This window comes from Gasterosteus aculeatus, chromosome 2, assembly GCF_964276395.1.
Source record: "Gasterosteus aculeatus chromosome 2, fGasAcu3.hap1.1, whole genome shotgun sequence".
NCBI lineage: Eukaryota > Metazoa > Chordata > Actinopteri > Perciformes > Gasterosteidae > Gasterosteus > Gasterosteus aculeatus.
The window spans coordinates 12,708,649-12,728,739 of record NC_135689.1 but is presented as its reverse complement, the minus strand read 5'-3'; the positions used below and the strand labels follow the sequence as shown (position 1 = coordinate 12,728,739).

General features: G+C 43.4%; 1 protein-coding gene and 1 long non-coding RNA gene across 7 annotated transcripts in view; one reads left to right on the top strand and one right to left on the bottom strand.

Annotated features, from left to right (window-relative positions):
- Window positions 1-20,091, bottom strand: part of casz1 (castor zinc finger 1) — a 155,346-nt gene that overhangs the window by 55,452 nt on the left and 79,803 nt on the right. For 2 of the 6 annotated variants that reach the window (XM_040193497.2, XM_078083526.1), the window contains exon 1: window positions 17,290-17,752. The exons of 3 other annotated variants lie outside the window; for them this stretch is intronic. In XM_040193497.2, coding sequence (XP_040049431.2) covers window positions 17,290-17,338 — 49 coding nt within the window. In that variant the 5' untranslated portion in view covers window positions 17,339-17,752. Of the gene's footprint in view, window positions 1-17,289; window positions 17,753-20,091 lie in introns of those variants that run through there. One more of the 6 variants, XM_078083528.1, reaches the window with a different exon arrangement.
- Window positions 17,696-19,064, top strand: LOC144384509 (uncharacterized). The gene is made up of 2 exons (XR_013451291.1): window positions 17,696-17,906; window positions 18,195-19,064. It is a non-coding gene; the product is annotated as an uncharacterized LOC144384509 (long non-coding RNA).

The window sequence follows — 20,091 nt, the reverse complement described above, 5'->3', positions numbered from 1 at the left end:
CAGTGGCCAAACAAGAGTCTGAAAACGTTACAGAGACAATTAAGCGTGTTGGTGTGTGTGCACGCACACAACAGTGTCAGAGGTGCTAAGCCGGGCCAAACACGCCTCATTGAAATGTCCGTCTTAAAGCCACCCAGGTTCCTCATCTCCCCCGCCCTCCGACAAGCAAGATGCTTCAAGACTGTCAAAAGCATTTTCCACGAAGCTGAGGAGAGGGCAAAGGGAAGAAAAGGACCTGCCACTGTCACATGCGTACTTGCGCGTGCACACGCACACTTGCGAGGCTGTCAGGTAAATTAGATCTGAAAGCTGACAATTTCTGACCATATTTCCTTGATTATTTCGAACAAATGCACACCAGCCGCTCTAAGGAGATTAAAGTGACATAAAAGTCCCGAGTGGGAGGAGGGAGGGCAGAGAATCCAGGTCACCCCCATTTGTCCCCCTGCCTGACAGCAGCTATATCGCTATCCAATCCAATAAAAGCCCCCCCCCCTCCTTTTGCTTTAATTAATTTTACAGCTAGCTTGCTTAATTACTTTCAATCAAAATCCTCTTGCCATCACAAAATTAGAAATGGTTCAACTCCATTAGTCTAAATTCTTCATTTACATACACAAAGACTGTCAGCTCTTGCTAAGCAAACGGCCTCCTGCTTGATGAGATTGTTTTTTTTCACACACTCTATCCCTCGCACACACACACACACACACACACAAACGCGTGAAGCTGTGGTGTTAATTTTTTTGAAAGGAGAAAAGTAGCATAAAATTATTTGATCCCTTTACTTAAGACTTACTCTGCCTAATCGGGGTTCAGGTGAGCTGTGGTGCACATGATCCAAAAGCAACGGAGAGTTGTGCGTCTACAACTGTCAAAATTGATAAGATCCACAACTCGGTGCGGGGAGAAAACCGCACGCCCTTAAACAGCGCGGCGCATAACAAACGCTGCATATAAGGGATAAACAGGATGAGCGAGGCAGTGGCCGAGATCATGTAACTGAAGCCAACTGGTCATTTCTCAAAATAAGCTTTTATTTCTAACGCGACAGAGGAGTCGCACATTAACGGGAGACACATGGAGCCGTCTAAATCCGGCTCCTTTGTGGCAGAGTGTCCCCGACTAGCCTTCGGGAACCCAGCGACGCACTACTGCCGGTCGGCGGCTGCGAGAGAACCCTGGGTATTTTCCGGAGGACAGGCCCGTCTGATCACTTCAACTTGGCACACAGACATCCTCTCCATCACACACGCCGCCTAAGGCGTGCACATCATCAAGAATTAGGGACATGCAGATAGGGTTTGTGCACTGACCAAAGTGAAAAGCCAGGCACACAAGCACACCGCCGCATGTGCGTGCACACGCAACTAGTATCGTAATTAGGTCCCGAGATGAAGGCATTAAACTGGTATAATGCACTCACTGCTGCGACGCGCTGCACCACTAAATATATGGACGTTGCGCTGCGTGCCCACCAGTGACACCCTGCCATCGCCTTTATTTCCCCATTCACACGCATTCCTGCAGAGCAGGCCCAGCGCGAAGCCACGCGACACAACAGACTTTGATCTGCTTTGTTCCGATCATCTTACACTTGTGCGAGATGAGCGGAAAAAAATGGAACACCTTGAAAGAGATATGGAGGGATTTGTAGCGTTTCCAAATGGTGTCTGGTAACACTTTTGAGATCATTTGCAAATGGGGGGAAAAAAAAGGGCATCCCTTTGGGCCGCCGGGCCGAATGCAACCCACGTCTGACCCGCCCCCCCCCCTTTACTGTGCGTCTGCAATGACCGGTTTCCCTTGCCCTCTTTAACCAGCCTCCATTAACACTGTTAATTATCCAAATCCATCATTCTTGGGGTAAATGAAGACTGCCTCTTTAATTCAATTTAATAGGATCATTTTCCAACTCGCGTTCACTTTAGCTCCAGCTGCCCGCCCACTAGTCCCCCACTGTGTCTCCCCCCGACTGTATGCGGACTCCCATGGCTGTATCTTCTATGCACTGGCTCCCTCCCAGTAGTGGAGGGGGGGGAGGAGGGGGCACGAGGGCTAAGGCTGGATGGCAGCAATGGACTGACACACTGTTGATCTCTCCCATGTCTTGTCTTGGCTCGGCTGGTGGCGAGCAGCAGTTCTGGGTCCCCAGTCTGCTGCGCACACACACACACGCACACACACGCACACACATAGAGGCTCACAGTACCAGCCATGCTCACCGGGGCTTAGCTAATCCTGTCACATCAGGCCACGTTGGCTGAGTTGAGGCCTTTAGCAGCAACTCCCCCCTCCCTCCCCCTTCCTCCGCCCACCACCTCCATACACCTCCACACTTTGCCAGCACTCCTTCAGTGACTCCTCTTACTCACTTTCTCCCTCTCTTACTCCTTTGTTCATTTCACAAGGTCACGGGTGGCCGAGTGCAGCACGCCAGTGGTAAAAGCTGACCAAGTCCTGGATGGTGCTGGTAGAACACATCTTATGGCTAACGTGCACCAAATACTGTGCTATGAAATAAATACACCCATTTATTTGCAAGGTGACTTTATAATCACTATTACCTCATTCTGGGGTCATTCCCAGGATCACCTAAATGTGTTTATAAAATACACAGGTATCGTTTTCGCTTTGTCATAGTGGTATCAGTATCAAAACACATTTTCCATTAAGCGTGGCCTGGCTGTGGAAACTAGACACTCTTGCCCTTTAATCTGACATTCTATCTATAAAAGTAGAGCTATATCAAGACTGACTTGGGTGGTTTTTTATATACCTTCTGAGAGTTTCCTTATGGGAGACTTTTCCATTCTTAGGTTGGGGACATTTTTCCATAAGTTTAAATACACTTAAAAACTCATTTCTAAAATATACAAACTACTGTGTCACAATACTTTTTTTTTAATAAAGAATGTGTTAATATTGGCTTCCCTTTTCCCATTATGCAGTGTGAGGGTAAATTTGCCCCCATTTCCACAGTCCACCCCCCCCCTCTCACCCCCATCCCCCGCAACAAGATAACCTTAAGCCCATACTCACGCACACCCATACGCACGCACACAGCGTTCTTTACATTTTTCCCAGACTCTCATTGTTTAGTCATTTGAGAAAGAGTCTGGGAGAGTTTCAAACACTTTTAGCCATGATTTAATTTCGTTTGTTAAAGGGTGATGTCAGCACAATGGGAGACGAGCCTCTAAATCCACCACATTCACCCAAAATGCCCAGATGAGATAATCATTGGTGACGTCTACGAAAACACTTATTATATTTGCCCATCGCCTGGCTAAAGCTGTTGAAACTCATCAGCGTTATTCCCTTTTTTTCTTTTTTTTCTCTTGGAAGAGAGGAAAAAAAACTCAACTTATAGTGAAAACTGTCAGTCCGTTTAAAGAGACAGTGCAGCGTTGTTGTGGCTGGACAGAGTTTATAAATGGAAAAAGACAGGGCAGAGGGCTATCGGGTGTCTATTCAATACTCATTTTGTTTGCGCCCAATACTAATTAAATAAAACACGCACAACTTTTTAATTGGTTTTGCAGAGATGAACAGTTTCAAGCAAGTATATTATCTAATGTGGTTAGACATACCGATGTTCAATATTTAGTCCTGACAATAAGCTACTTTTATTTGCTAAAAACTGTAAATGAGGACTGCTTGTCCCCGAACTTGTCCACGCAATCTGAAAGGACTGACGAGGCAGCAGAGGAGATAAGAAATGGATCAACGTGAGCTTTTCTCATAGCTTAATATATTTTAAATCCAAGCCCTATTTACACACCGGCCAGCCTTGTCAGCTCCAACTAGCATTGAGATATTTAAAACCATTAATGCTGTACAGCAGCAGGCTGAGCGTGTACCAAACAAGCTGTCGCTGTGTGAAGCCAGATCTCCGACTGCCGCAGCTTCCACTTTACAACACGGCGCGACTACGAAAAAAAAAAAAAAAAACGTGACCGTCGGACACAGCGATAATACTGCCAGACCTTCACGAATGTGAGGGAGAAGTGAAAGAAAAAAAAACTACCAAATGAGTGATAGAAGAATAATGATGACGTATGATCAATCTTGAGGACGCACACATTTAGTGCATCTTTAGTGCAGGGTCGAGCCCAACGGAGGCAGGAGGGGTCAGGATATGAAACACACCGGCTATCCGCCTCCCGACAGGCCGTCCTCATGGATCACCAGGGCAGCCATGTTGACCCGCCCCGTTATTAAAGAGGCTAATCTGTTCAACATGTCAATGTTAGCACTTTTAGCCGCGATTAATAAAAGAAGACCCCAAGAGTGCTGCGTGTGCTTTTTCGGCGCCCCAGGTTGTTTTCCTTCGGTTTGTATTTTTAGAGGTTTTCGCTGTTTGGTAATTCAACAGTCCTCTTTCCTCCTATTAGCATAAACAGTGTGAATTATTAACTTTGTTTGAAGAATTATAATCGGCCCTGAATCCTAAGCTCTGTAGTGGCTTTGTGTGTTTTTCCCTTTCCGCCACTGGCAAAGAGGAACTACGGCCTATCAGACAGCATTTAAGCAAACGTGCTTCAGATAGTGAACAATGTGCATGTCTGACTTTGTGGCCATTTATATGATGCTTAAAAAGTACGGACCTGCGGCTTTCAACGGCCGGTAGTAACGGAACTGCTCTCTAACAGACTTACTGTCTAAGTGCCTGGTGCTGTGTCTTAATTTGTAATCTAGTCAAACCAATTGTCCGCTCGCTAAAAAGGTCATCGAGACAATTGCCTACAAAAGCATCCTGCGATGCAGAGGAAGTACACGGTGTCTTTTGCAGCTTTTTAACCAAAGATGTAATTAACAAACCTTCATCTTAAGCGAAAGGAGGTCCGCTGGCAACGTGAGAGTGAGGGGGAAGGGGACAGGAGTGAGACCGAACCGGAGAGAGAGAGAGAGAGAGAGAGAGAGCGTTCGGTTAGAGGTGAAAGGCAGCAAAATGTCGCCGCCGAGGACGTTCGCTGAGTTAACCTGCTCGCGCAGTCAAAGTGGAATTTCACGCATTGTGCCCGACGACTGTGGAGAAGAAAGCTTGTTGGGAAAAAACTGAGTGATGCAAAGCAACACGGGAGAGGCAGAGAGTGGGCTGTGGGGGGGGGACTTAAAGGACGTGATTTATCTGGGCTTGATTGCGTGTTAATCGAGGTTACGTGTATTAAGTGGAATCTAATTGGAACAGACACTGGCAGTCTGACAGATCGACATGATGCAGATGGATTGAGGGGGGGGCGAGGAGGAGGAGGAGGTGGGGGGAGGGGGTGTTGAGGGAGACAGGGAAAGTAAGAGGGAACGGGAGACAGAAGGGTGGTGCGGTCGAGGAGAGCCGGGACAGAGGCAACGGAAACACCGCTCTGCGACTACGGACGGCCAAATGGAAAGAGTTTTTGTGACCCGGGACCGTAACAACAAAAAATAAAAATAAACCCACCGGAGCCTTTTAAGGTTGAGTAGAATCACAAGGAAGAAGGGTGCGCGTTTAGGCTGGTCTCGTGCGTGCATCTCATGATGGGCGGCTGATGAGACATGTAACCCTTTTAGAGGGGGACACACATGGGTGAGATTGTGAGCGACGGGGCGCAGCACTGTAGTCTGCCCTCCCCCCTCCAGTTGCCACAAACATTCATTTCGCGTTTATTGCAAATGAAGGAAGAAAAAACATGAGGTAAAGAGGCCAAGTGACAGCTGCTGGAAAATCCTCACCTCCGCGAGGGGGACGAGCGAGTCCTCCAAGTCCTCCTGACAGGCGACAACTGTTTCGAAGGCCCTCTACCCCATTCTGAAGTATTTAGTAAGTGGGCTGAATGACCCTTTCGAATGTTACCAGAGTAATAGACCGTAAAAGATGACCAGCTGTTAAGGGCAAAGCAACTGCTGCTAACTCATAACTCATAAAGCACAGAGTCCGCAGACAACGTAGGAGAACATGTGGAGAAGGTTCGGGGAACAGGAATAAAAGATTCGAAAGTGAAGATATGGTGACGCATCTTTCTGTACTAGCATTGTTTGGGATTGGTCAGTGTCGCTATAATTGGCAACGAGGAGATACAAAGTGTGAGTGACACGAGCTGCCTCGAAGCAGCGAAGAGCCCAAGAGCCAAAATGACTGTCATTATCTAAATCTGTGTTAAAAATACAGTAGTTTGAAAGGGTCACTTCTTATGATAGTGAAGTGACAAGTGAAGGGTGGCAATGGCAACTGAATGTCCAACAAAAGTAAGAATCGTTATTAAAATGTTTAAAGAGCTGAGGACGGAGGGGGATCGGAGAGGAATAGACAAAGAGGGGAACTTTCGGGATTATTTAGGGGCAGTTAGCGAGATGCGACAACACTCGAAACTTCACTCATCAACGCAAAACGCCCAAATTGTTCCCGACATGATCCCGTCACAGCGCGGAGACAGAGGAGTTGCTTCGGTCATCCGTTGATTTGATCCATTATGACTGTTACACTAATGGCATTAATAAGGGCAAAATTGCTATTTTGAAACACAGAATTTTCATCCCATTCATTTTGCTGACCTTACTGTCTTTCTGCTACGTGAAAGCCCACAGTGTGTGTGTGTGTGTGTGTGTGTGTGTGTGTGTGTGTGTGTCTATGACTATGTAATGGCTATAAGGTCATCTCTATAATCCAGGCTTGGTGTACAATGTCGTTGAATTGCAACATTTTACACAGTCTAAAAACAACAGCACCAGCTTTGAAATTTGACTGCATGCTATTTAAGTTTGAACGCAATGTTGCATTCACCAGTTGGCCCTGATGAAATTCCTCAACCACATTTAACATAAAGCACATTTTGAAGCTTTGAACATGTATTCAGCTGTAAAAACTGAAACATACAGTAAACATACAGCACTGAATAGAATTGAAATACAAGTGAATTCAAACATGTGTCCTTCTCCAGTGGGTTTAATTTACTTTTAACTTGTGTGCATTTTCCTCTATATTTGTGCTGAGAGTGAGTACATGCGTGTGTGCTCAGCCCTCATCAGCCTCTAACATTGAGAGGAATGACACCCTGTGATCAAGGACATGAATTGCTCATTGATTTTTAGGGGCCAGCTTAACTATCCATTCCAATTGATTTTTAGCTTTGCTGGGTGTGCGAGTTATGGCAGTTTTAATGTATCATCTGTATGTGTACTCATCACCCATGGAAAGAGGATTTACAATAGTCTGTGGAAAATGTATATACAACACAGAGTGCAAATGTGGGAGAGAGAATCTTTTCCTTTTATATTGTCTAAGAAATGGAACCCATAAAAGTGTCAAAATATCGACTTTAACATGCTTTTTCATACCTTTGTCATTACGTGCTCCTGAAATTGCTTTGTGTGTGGGTTTTTTCTTGAAGCATTCATGGAAAATAAAACCAATGTGGGTAAATATACTGAAATCCCCTTTAATGCCTGTCAGTATTATTTAGAGCATGCTTCATGTAGCCTCAAAAAACATTTTAACGTGGCTCAGCCCCCCATTCAACACACACAGACTTACCGCGGCTTTACCGCAAACTGACACCATGGAGGAGGGTACCAGGCTTAGACTTTTATAAAACAGACAAAACAATGATCTGTTTATGTTAAGGCAAATAATGCCATCATAACTCATATTACCAATCAATTAACAATTCATACAAACTATTAATAATCAATGGTTTGATGATGTAAGAGACAAAGTCTGAGCAATGTGATCCAAAAGGCGGTCTAAAGTCATCTGTCAGGTAGAAAGTCATTAAAATAGAGGCTCGTTTTCCTGCGCCAGGCTTAGGTTTCACTGAGGCAGGGATACATTTCTATTCTTCAGAAAACGGCTCTGTTCTCGTATGATATCATCTCCTTTGGAACATTACTCTCAATGGCTTGTCTTGTTTGTCTTTTGTGTTTTTCTCCAATTTGAATTGCCCTTTTTTTTTTCTCCAAATGGTTTGGGTGATTCCTCTATGTGAGGTAACCGTCTTTTGTTCAGTGAAAAGGACTGCATAGAGCACACTTTGCTGCATCCTTTAAAAAAAAAATAATAAGTCTGCTTAATTAATGTTTTACAAGTGCTGCTGTATTCTTAGTAAAAATAAATAAATAAATTTTAAAAAGCCTCTATCAAAGCCGGCAGGTTCAGATTACGGACGCTAATTGAAATTCACAATTTCTAAGCCTACTCCTTTTTCTTTTCTTTTTTTCCTCAGCTGCCGCTTTCTCTCCCTGCGCACACAATAAAGCCCGGTGTTTTGTAGTCCACAAATGACATCAAATCATCTAAGTAATATGGGCTTTTCTTTTTTCCCCCTGTATTCTCATGTTCTGCTGGTGGGTTCATGAGACAGCTTAATAAAGCAGTAAATGCTTGGGGAAGCCTCCGAGCCGACTGTCTGTGTGCGTGCGTGGGTGTGTGTGTGTGTGTGTGTGTGCATGTGCACACGCATGCTCTCGTGTTTTACCTCCACCAGGGACCTCAAAGCAGAAGGCAAAGCCTAGTTCCATACTCGAGCAGATTTTCCCAAAGAATAAAGCCACGGAACAAAAGAGAATGACTAATACCGAAACCAAAGCCAAAACTAAGACACTTATCTCGTGGGTTGACAATGATAGAGCCCATATTAATGCAGTTTGAGCTAAATGAACACAGCATAATTTACAGGTTATACGTGCATTAGGTGCTGGAGGACGACAGGCTGTGTGAACAGCTGCAGGTGTGGGAGCAGCGGAGACGAGGCCGAGCTCGGACACCGAATGGCACAATAGAGGAAACGCAGGTTTCAATCCTTTGGTAAAATGTAGTTGTAGATTGGATGAGGTGAGATATGAAAGAGAATTGTTTTAGCTCACCTCACAGTGTGCATATACAGGTATGTTTGCTTTTTGAGGAGAGGAAAGTTAAAACCTTTTCATACATCACCGTTTATCTGGAAAGGTAGTTATAGCGGGCTATTACATAAATTACAGAGTTTAAAAGAATTTCATCCTTGATAACCTTTGTTCTGAGTTAATCATTGCAGGGAAAGAAAAGTGCTTCTCTTCTCTTCGCTTTCATATTTACCCGAACTCCTTCCTTTCAACGGTGTATTATTTTATTGGCTTGTTTTTGCAAGCATAATAACGTGGCATTCTTCTCCCAAGGTCAGTTTCTAGTGTGTAGACACAGGGCTTTTTCAGGTCAGTTGCATTGTATTTACATGAAATAATTTTTGATAAGAGATGTAAAAGACCTATAAACCCAACGTCATAAAGGGGAGAGGTGTAGCTGAAATAAGGACAAAAGATCAACGGCTGAATTTCTTCTTATCTTGGGCACGTTGATATTTTTTGAGCCAACTCTGCTTACCTCTCCACCCCCCCCGCACCTCCGCCTCTCTCCCCCCCATTGCGCTCGCACGGAGCCGTGTGGAAGCGTCGACTCGTTAGATTTAGCCCAATGTCTTCCCAGTGCGGCCAGCAAGAAAGCTCTTGTTTCATGGAGAAGTACCTCCCCTGTTATCTCCCTAGCACTATAATCACTTAACAAAGACTTGGGCATTTGCACAAATTAAAACATCAATAATGCATAAGTGCTTTTCAGTTTTCAGCTGTAGTGTCCCTGTATTGCGGTGAAATACCGCCTCTACCAGTGGAAAAACTGGCTCGCCATATTCCGTGCCACAAACAACCTGCAATTTAAATTCAAAGCTGAAGCTGTGGTGAACATTGGGGATCTGCTCCGGTAACGGGACAAAATGGCTGGGCCGAGCGGGACGCGGAAGTTGTTTTTAAAGGACGAGGCAGTAAGTGGTGGTGGTGGTGGTGGTGCATCAATACAAACAGGCAACACCCTTGAGTGGGGCCGCGCGGCATCCTCCCATAAGCAACACCACCGCCGCGTCCCCGCATTTATCATTTGTGGTCACAGAGGCCACACAGGCCTGGTTCTAATCCAAGTCTGCATGTTTGCCCCATCGTCACACGGCTAAATATGCCCGAGCGAGTCCTTTCTTTTCCCTCCATGAAACCGCCAGACGTTTCGCATGGCTGTCAGAGAGCTTTGCTTGGAAACAAGTTCTACTGTATGGTTACACCTGTGAGAGGAAGGGAAGGGCGGCCAAAGCATTGGAAAGCAGCTCGGTGGCGTTTTAAAACCGAAAAGCTTTTCAGGTTACTGTTTAATTTGAGAAAGAAAAAAAATTTGTTGCTACAGTTATGAATGTGAACTGTTTTGCGCTGACTATTGAGGTTGGAAGAGTCAAGTATTATTATTGGACTTGTAAATCCATGACCGGTGCCGTTCCAACACCGATGGAGGACGAGCCATCCTATGCAGATGGCCTCAAGGACAATTAGCAGTAATCATTGGTTGCCACATGAAATGAGGAAAATTATATTTGCTACTGCGCTTGCGGATTATCACAGACCAAATGCCTCCGACAGTAATATGTATAGCTGTTTTAAATTAAACTGCTCGTTTGTAAATGTCGGAAAAAAGAAAAAAAAACGTTCTAAATATTTCCTCCTTCATTATTCAAGGAGTGTAAAAATAAAGAAAGGTGGATCTTTAAAGGTTGTACAAACAACACGTTGCTATAAAGAATAAAGAGATGAGACAAATAGCCTGATGATCTAAAATATTATCTCTTTAATCATATCCTTTTACCCAGATACCCCCCCCCCCCCCCCCCCCCCCCCTCCTCCCTTCTCTGTCAGTTAGTCTGGCAAACAATCCCCTTGTTAGCAAACTGTTAAGACAGCCGCTTGGTACACAAATTGCGCTCGACCAAGCGAATTTGTTTTGCAAGGGTGACCTGTTTAATCATCTCATTTTCTTTGGCGGACATTTATTCATCTGGTTTCCACGGTTACAGAGAACATTAAGGGGCTACAGTAATAAGGCTGGAGAGTCAAACAGGTAATAAAAAAATTAACGCCATTTTCCAGCAGGCGAGGACAGTGGGTGAAATGAATCAAGGGAGAGGGGAGAGAAGCAGCGGGGGGAGCAGGAGGCAGGGGGTGGGGGGGGGTGGAGATTTGGGGGGGGGGGGGGGGGGGGGGGCTCCAATATTGTCCAAACAATAAGCCTTAGCGGTTATTTTACTCTGTAGATCAGCTGGTGCTGTTATGGACATGACACTTTGGGCACAGAGCAGGAGAGATAAAGCTTTTAAAGTGGCCCTGCTCCTTTTTTTATTGTCATTTAGCGATTACGTATCAGAACAATTAAAAAGTTAGCCTGAGATATCTATTAACTTTGCTCTTTTTTATTTCTCCTGTGCTTCAGGAGGAAGAGAAATTGCACGGCAATGCAACGTGTCAATAACATGCCAGGGACGACATAACATTTCGATGCCTCGGAGAGGAATGTTTCCTAGTTCTCCCAAGTCGAATCATGTTTTCTAATATTGTCTCTCGACTAAGAAAGCAGAATGCCCAGTTCATTTCCAAATACTAATGTCACACGCAGCAATTGAGAGGGTTTCGACTTGGCCAAATATAGAAAATTCCGGCACAATAGGGGGAACAGGTGCTGAGAGTCCATCGAAAGTGACGAAGCCAAAGAGCCGGGTTGCTGCTGAATGCCAAATAAGGCAGCGCGAGACGTTGCACCAAGGCACTAAACAACCTTCTGTATTGTGTATTTTCTGACTCTGTCAACTGTCATCTCCTGCACAGTTTTTCACGGTGTTCAGACTTCATGCCAGGGCCGTTTTTCACTTCATTATCAGCCGAACAAGAGAAAACAGGCAACACATTTGATGCATTACTCATTTCTCCACTCCTTCCAAAAGTATTTCTAATAGACAACAGGGCTTTGGCACTCCTGAAATATGCAGAAACGTCTCAACCTAACCCTTAATCATTGAAATCGTCTGGTATAACCTGTATTTGGAGATTTTATGACCTTGCCAACACCTGCCCTCCACCCTGGTGGAAAACAAAACCGAATTGAATTCATTCTTTCTTCGCTGTTGTGTTACTCAAATACACGTTGTTCGAGGGGGGGGGCGGCTCCGGTGTGACTGAGTTCGGCGAGGGAAGTGCAACTGATGGCCCACGTGTCTCAGGAGAGGGAGGGAAAGAGAGACGTCAGGGCCCGGGCCTCCCGCACACAGGCGCTAAGGCTACGCTCCCAAACATCAAACACATACGTGCTCACGTGTCTCAAGGGGCGCACTCCCCCCTCCCCCCTCCCCCAAAACCAGCCCCTCACCCCCGGCTGAGGCAGGAGCCCGGTGAGACGCGAACTCTCGTCATGCACGCGGGGGTGAAATCCTAAAAAGGGGATACGGAATGGACAGCGACAAGAGGAGAAAAAGGCTAAGCTGTGGATATGGGACGGCCAACTGTTCTGCTAACAGCCTCTTAACAGGTGTGGGCTCTGGAACCATGTAATCCTATCAAGTTACCAAGTAAAAAAAAAGAAAAAAAAGAAAGGAATCCAGCAAACTGGGCTTTGCCTCTCTCTCTCTCTCTCTCTCTCTCTCTCTCTCTGTCTCCGTTGGCAGTGACAGAAGTGAACAGCTGGGCTTCAGATTCATCGTGTACGGGCAGTAATTATTGCCGGTGCTGCCTGCTACTGACCCAAGTCAATAGAATGTCACATGAAAAAACACACGGCGGAATAGGGGGGACCTGAGGCTGAGGGGGGCCGGGGTGCGTGTCTGCCTGTGTGTGTGTGTGTGTCTATGTGTGTGACACACAGGAGAAAGAGGAGGACAGTGTTTAAAAGTCACTACGTTCCTGTTTGCAGTCAATTACGGACGGGGACGGGGACGGGGACGGGGTGTTGGCTCCGTAACCCGGCAGAGCAAACATTTTCCTGCACACGGAGATGGTTGACAGAAAAAATTGCTTCTGTTTGTTTGTACAGATTTTTTCTTTTCTTCTTTCGGATCAAAATGAAAGCCACAGTCGGTACGACAAGCACCTTAATCCCGTCAAAGCAAAGCTGGTAGAGTATTGAAACTTAAGAGATGTGCTCAATGATAAAAAATGAATGAAAAAAAAAAGCAGCAGTAGAGTGAGACAACGGATTTAGCTCAACACCGTCCCGCCTTTGACCTTACATGTATGATTAACTAAACTAACCAAGGTATTGATGAATTATAAAAAAAAACAGATGTTGGACCACACAAAGTGTTTCCATCATTGTACCCAGGCTGACCCCACCTGCTGTATTTGTTCTAGAGAGATAAAAGTGTCTCTGATAAACTATCAATTTATTACCTGTGTCAATCACTGTCCTTGTCATTAAATAGTTAACCCTGCATCTGCTGCTGCTGCTTCTTCTTCCACACATTCAGCTGTGTGAAAGTATTCCATACCGACGAACCTACGCGCGTAACGGTTCACACCTTATAGACCCTCCGCCACATTTAAAAGGATTAGTCACCACATTTTGTGCTGGCTTAATCTCTCTTTCAGCTGGCCTAATAAGTGCGCTTCGATAAACTAAGCATGCAAATTCATTCATGGCCAGTGGAGACCGTGCTTTCAGACAAATGCGACAAAGTCTTCCACCCTGCTAATTACCTCTTCATTTTCCCCTTTTCCTCTCTTATACAGCATGTCAATGACTAGAGACTATTCTTCCCCCTTACTTTGCATGAAATTATAATTTCATATTTAAGATTAGGAAATCGGGACAGGGAGGGAAAAAAGGTGAAGGGAGCTTTTCTCTTGAATCTCACAAGAATACATGACATGGCATATACAGCTGTGAGATTTTAAAAAAAGGATTTATTTTTGGCTGTTAACGCTGAGAGAATTCGAAAAAAAGAAACAAAGGAAAATTCCCAGAAAATAATACATAATTAAAACTTTTTTTTTCTAATTAATGACATCATTTATAATTCATTGCCATTCTTTATAAGATAGTATAATTAAAAAGGATACCTCACCGTTCTCATTTCCCCCCCTTTTTTTTAAGTAGTCTAGTTTAACAAACATGCATTATCTTTGATAGTTAAAACTTGGCCCGTTATATTTTAGATGATAAAGGCAATGAAGACCCAAGGTGCAACCTGTTTATCATTCTGGAATATTTCTTCACCGAGTATTAATTAGGCCATTACTCCAGATTGGTGACGGGGAGCTTTGAGGTTTTAATTAGGTGCTGGCCACTGCATGAGTGCACAGGATGGAAGAAAGGGGGTGGCGATGCCACTTCGCTCCCGGCCCATATCAAGTAGCCATGAACACGTTGGCTACCGCGGCGAGATGCATGGCAGCCCACGTGCATCTGGAGTTTATTTGATTGTTTCATCTCTCGTGTTTCCTGTTTCTGCCCGTAAAAAAAAAAGAAAAAAAGAAAAAGCCAGTTGGTGTGATTTGGGTATTATAAGATGGGGGTTAAGGTAATTATGGTGTTGGGTGGCTTGTGTCTGATGACTGGGCACATGCTCAACCAGGACTCAGCTGTCCCACTCTTTCTGTCTACCCCCCAATACACACAAACACACACACACACACACACACACACACACACACACACACACACACACACACACACACACACACACACACACACACACACACACACACACACACACCTCCCCTTGTCTGCTGTCTGTATTTCCCCTTCTCTCCCCCTGCCACTCCGCTAAAACCAGGCATAACACACACAGCCTCACGTAACATCAATCAAATGCTGAAAGCGGACCATAAAACTACACAAACATATACTCTGCCATTAACTACTGTATTTGACACTTATTTAATAGTTCTTGTCGGATGTGGTGTAAAATCAGAAAAACACATTTAAACATAAAAAATGAATAATTTAACAAAAGAAAAATAGAGGAAATGATGGGAGAGGCTTTGTTTTGAATTACATTTTTCAAATATTCCAATAAAATGTGTCCATTTTGACAATTAAAAAAAAAACATTTCATGGAAATATCCATTTCTTTTTAAACACTCAATTCATACAAACTCAAGGAGGGTGATGTGAACTGCATCAGTGTTCAGCATGCGTATGTAAGTGAAAACAAAAATCATATTTTGGTGTCATTGAACAAGGTGTTTGAAAATAAATCTTGAGAATGTGAGTGTTTTTCCTCGGTTGACAAGGCGATACTAATCACCTCGTTGCTGAGAAGCACTCTTCCCTGACAAGGCTCCTTAGAATACAAGCGTCCCCCAGGAGAAATCGGCATGAAAGAGGTTAAAGACAATGACTCGCATTTTTTTTCCTCCAAATGTCTCCCTGTTAAATTTATTTCAAAACTCTGTTAATCTGCTGTACACAACATTTCCATTAGCATAGCCCAGCCCCCTAATAAAAAATCTGGCTGGTTTAATTAAAAAATGTAAATTTACTGTCAACCGAGGAGCAGCAGAAATAAGAGTGCAACAGCATATTTTATTGCTTAAGACATCAAATTGATTCAGGTTATTGCTAAATTGTGATAAAAGGTTATTGAAGGCCTTCAGAACTGGGCTTGTTTTTTCATCCTGGTTTTGTGGAAGGCCGTAAAAGATGGAGAGGGCCACAAAGGGTTAATGAGACAACTCAGCGAGGGAGCAGGCGATCAACATTACGACTCATATGAGGGTAGAAAAACATTTTCTGTGCTGACCAAAAGTTTGAAATTAGTGTGTGTCACAATTACAGTTTTACTTGTTTGTTGTCATTTGAAGCTATAATGCAGGTCACCTTAAATAACCTGACATTATAACCGAGCCTTCTTGTCAGTGGTCACAGTGGTCTGCTACACAGTCTCTCAGAGTTTTTTGTAATTAGAAACGATATCTTTAGATGGGATTTTTTTTTTTTTTAATTCTGCCATATACAAGTTACAGAGGAGAAACGCCTTTTGTGGTGTCAAGAGTGAAAAACTAAATAATCTTTAAAAAGGATTCAAATAAAATAGAGAATGAGTACACAACTGGCACACAAATGTATTCGAAAGAACTGCCTAGAGCATAACCTGCTTGAGTGAAGTTGTAATTACAGATTTTCTTTTTCGAAAAATGTCAAAACACCTCAAATAAAAGAATTCTCACCATAAAAAAATTCGAGTGTCCATTCTTGAATTTAAAACAGTGATTCCTATTTTAAACTCATTTTGAAATGATCAGCTTACTCAGATTTTGCCCAAAATCTTTACTAAATATTCTTGACTTTTAAAGCGTTTCAAAATTAGGCCAGATAAGATTTATCAAATTCAAAAGGAACCGATAATGTCTCTTAAAAGTTTAGTCATTGACTAGTTAGTATTTGACTGTAGTGCAAATAATGAAATACAGAGGGACTGTCAACACACACATGCATAAAAGGAAGACACCCCTCAGTGCATGGAAACAGAGAACACGCACACAGAAAGACTGACTAAATGTAAGTGTGAAGTATGACTTATTTTAAAACACACACACGAAAGCCTTATTACAAGTAAAGTGGCGAGCAGAGTGGAGCTTATATAAGTATACGGTTCAATCCAGTCATAGCAGGACAAGTTCCTCCCCTCAGAAGTCCGCACAGTAACTAGTTATTAACCTGACAGTTACAGGTATAATAAAAATTAAAATCATCTGCCCCACAGGTGCAATTGCACCAAAAATACTAATCAATGAGGAAAAATATTTTTCTCATTTTAAATAAACGTAGTGATTTGTTGTAATTTGATCAAACATGTAATGCATTTGATGTATCATTCGGTTTACATTTTTACGTAACAATCCCAAATGCACTGCGTATGAGCTGATTAGAAGTACCTGGAAAGGTGTTGGCCCTGCTCCCGTACCCTTTACATGTGTAACAACAAGAGCAACACAACAGTTTGTTTGCTTTGTCCCCTTGGTAACAAACCCTTAGGCCATTCTATGTACTCTAACAGCATTACCCGTGTCTTTGTGGGTAAAACCGATACCTGTATTTCTACACTACCAATAGTAGCTCCTTCAAAAACATGTAATTAACTGAACAAGCAGGAAAACAAGGACGAGAGAGACAGAACTGCCTGACAGGGACTTTTTGCTGCTCTCGCGTCCCAGAAAAGAAATAGACTCTGACGAGAGAAAATGAAACTGGCTGTGTGAACTTTCTTCTCATGTGCACTGCGTGTTACACAGCGTCTTGAGTTGTTTGTTTGGAGAATGGGCATCGCACTTGATATTGCAGTCACCTTTGGGCACTGTCAGAGAGCTATAAATAAGGGTGTCGCAACACTTGGGTTTACGTACGCTCGGGCACATAGTTTAATCACGAATAACTTCCCCTCCCCGTGTATTCAGTCAGAGATAAAGGCGCACCTTAAACTGTCAGCTAATAAAACATATCTAGCAAAGATAGAAAAGAAGAAGAGTACTCACCATATTCAGGGAAGTCGAAGTTAAATCCTCTCAGACATGTAACTTTCATAATATTACTCAACTCTGTCAGAAAGTCATTCGAATGTTGGTTGGTGGAGGGGGAAATAGAGCGGAAAAGTAACTACATAAAAAAAGGCTTCCTTCAATCATGCACTAAACTCCTTGACATGTAATCTGTCAATAGTTTGTTGCTGAGATAATGCCGGCTGCCATGAGCGGATTTGATTGGCAGCTTAGGGTCTGGCCCCTCCTTCCTGTGGTTTGACGGGGGGTAGGTGAAAGAATATAGAGCCTCCCCCTTTCCCTGCACGCTCTCTCTCTCTCTCTCTCTCCGTCGTGCTCTCTCTCTGCCTCTCGCTCGCTCTCTGCTCTCCCCCCACACACACACACACACACACACACCCTCACACACGCAGGCACAGACCAAGCTGTTGGGGATGTTGTCTGAATAGGCTGATAGGAAATTATGGCAGAGGAACCGGAGCAGTTTTTTTCTCCCTCCCTCAGTGGGCTGGCCTTTTCCATCTTTGTGGTCTTCTAGCCTTTCAACTCTCTTGGGGTGGAGCCTCTACTGCCTCTATTCAAATGAAGGGAGCACAGCAAAAAAAAGCCTTTTGGTAGGAGGAGAGAACGCGTTTGATAAACTGTATTATACTTTTGTCGCACACACGTATGCAAGGCTTTTGTGTTCATTGTTTAAATGTGTTATACCGTTTTTTTACCCCTACTATTGTGTAAAAAGACATGTTTACAATTTTATGAGCTAAATTCGAAGGGACGCTACTACATGTGATCTACATGCTTGTCCTTTAATGTGTCTTATCAGGAGCATCAAGAGGTAAAGAATATAAGATGTTACTTTAACGCTTGAAGCCAATAACTCTTTCACGTCTCTCCCATCGCAGGGATCCTCTCTGTTTCCGCGCCATACAGCGTACTTTCGCTGCCTCTCTCCCTCAGAGCTCTCTCCTTCTCCTTCCCCTCCCTCTGATAAGCTATCAGTTTTCATTGTAATTTCAGGTGAAATGATAAACGACAGCCGTTACCAGGTGGCAATGAATACTTTATAAGACAAACCCCTTATTTGCCTGGCAGTTTCTTCCGCAGTGGCATGCAAAGTGCCTCTGGACCATTTCGACATAATGGTCCATATACTGTAAACATGACTCTGTATGTCAAGAATGCAGAATTTACGCAGTGACACCAAATAGCTAAAAATGCCAGACTTTGAAAGGTCACTTGGTATTCCTGTTTGCCACAGCAGTTGCATTTTGAATAAAGGTGATGTATAACTAGCATTTACTGGTTATAGAAAAGAGGAAATGAACTACTTTATGGCTGTGAACTATAATGCAATGATACATGGTCCTGGCTTCAGTTCCTGAGTGCTGTCAGCAAAGTCCAAAGTATGTACATAAAACAGCTTTTGGTTGATTCAGACTTCATACCGGTTAAGACCTGAAAAAGGCTTTGTCTCCCCCTTCGTAACTTGCATAAAGAGAAGTGTTTCTATCAAAAAGCTTCACCCTTGATCTGACATTGAACTGTAAATAAAACTATAGTGTTGTTAGCCGGACAGCCAGGCGTTTTCTGTAGTTTTTTAAAACATTGTACTTTCTTAATTTGTGTTCTGGCTCTGTACCCTCACGGTTGAATGCACATATTGTAAGTCGCTTTGAATAAAAGCGTCAGCTAGACATGTAATGTAATGCAACCGCTAAACGCAGGAAGTACAGCTGAGAATAAATTACCAACTTTGTGGAGGTGTAAATCAACAGACTTGTTGTGTCATTGCCCCATCTACTTTTGAAACTGAGAAGATCAGACTACAAAGAATATTCTGCTAAGTAAATGCGCTGCTTGGATGTATTCTTATAGAATAGAATAGGTTTTCTTCACCCTGTTAGAGAAATGATGGTTTCAGCTGCAACCTGGTGCTGTGAAACCACCTCAAGGCCAAATATAAAAATATCAAAAACATACAAAATCTACTTTCATATCGTATAATCACGCACAGTACACGTAAAGCTACGAGTCTACGTAACTGTTAGGGCTCACGAGGCTGACGTGCATCAGTGAGTATCTGATATGAACATATAAGTAAGAGAATATAGACCGAGTTATTGTGGTTATGTAAATGTGATTTATTGTGCTGATAGATTGCTGCTAGGCCAACCCATCGGCATAGGTGCGCTGCATGCAGGAGAACAAAGTGTTTTCTTTTCGAACTCCGACTCTGACACAGACAATATAACATTAGAGCAGCATAATTCTTTTGACATTAGAACTAGCTCTTAAAGCCCTACCTGCAACTCTTTGAATTGTTATTGGCTTTCTTTTTTTGTTCCCAAGTCCGTTTCACACAGAATAAGGGAGGGTACTTTAACACATGTAATTATACTTGGATCTAACATGCCCTACATGTACCAGTGATTATATAGGCCCAACAATTTACTCATTCATTCTGTGATTTGTTTCATGCTGTACTGTTTTTCATTGGCAGTTCAAACTGTATTGTTTTCACTCTGGACTTTAACATCTTGGCAGTTGTGTGACATTATCTAACGACCCGTGCATCGCGCTTTGATTGGTCAGTACGTGGCGCTTTCATACGAGTTGATACGGAACATAACATAACATAGGTGTGCAACTTAAGTTACTACTGCCATCTGCTCCTGTCAAAAGAGAACTACCGCCGTGGAACTAAAACAAAAAAAACGGCGTCAACACTGAAGTTACAGCAAACATGATCACAGTAGTTGTTGTATTAATCTGTTACTCTAACGTTGTGAAAAAGTCATA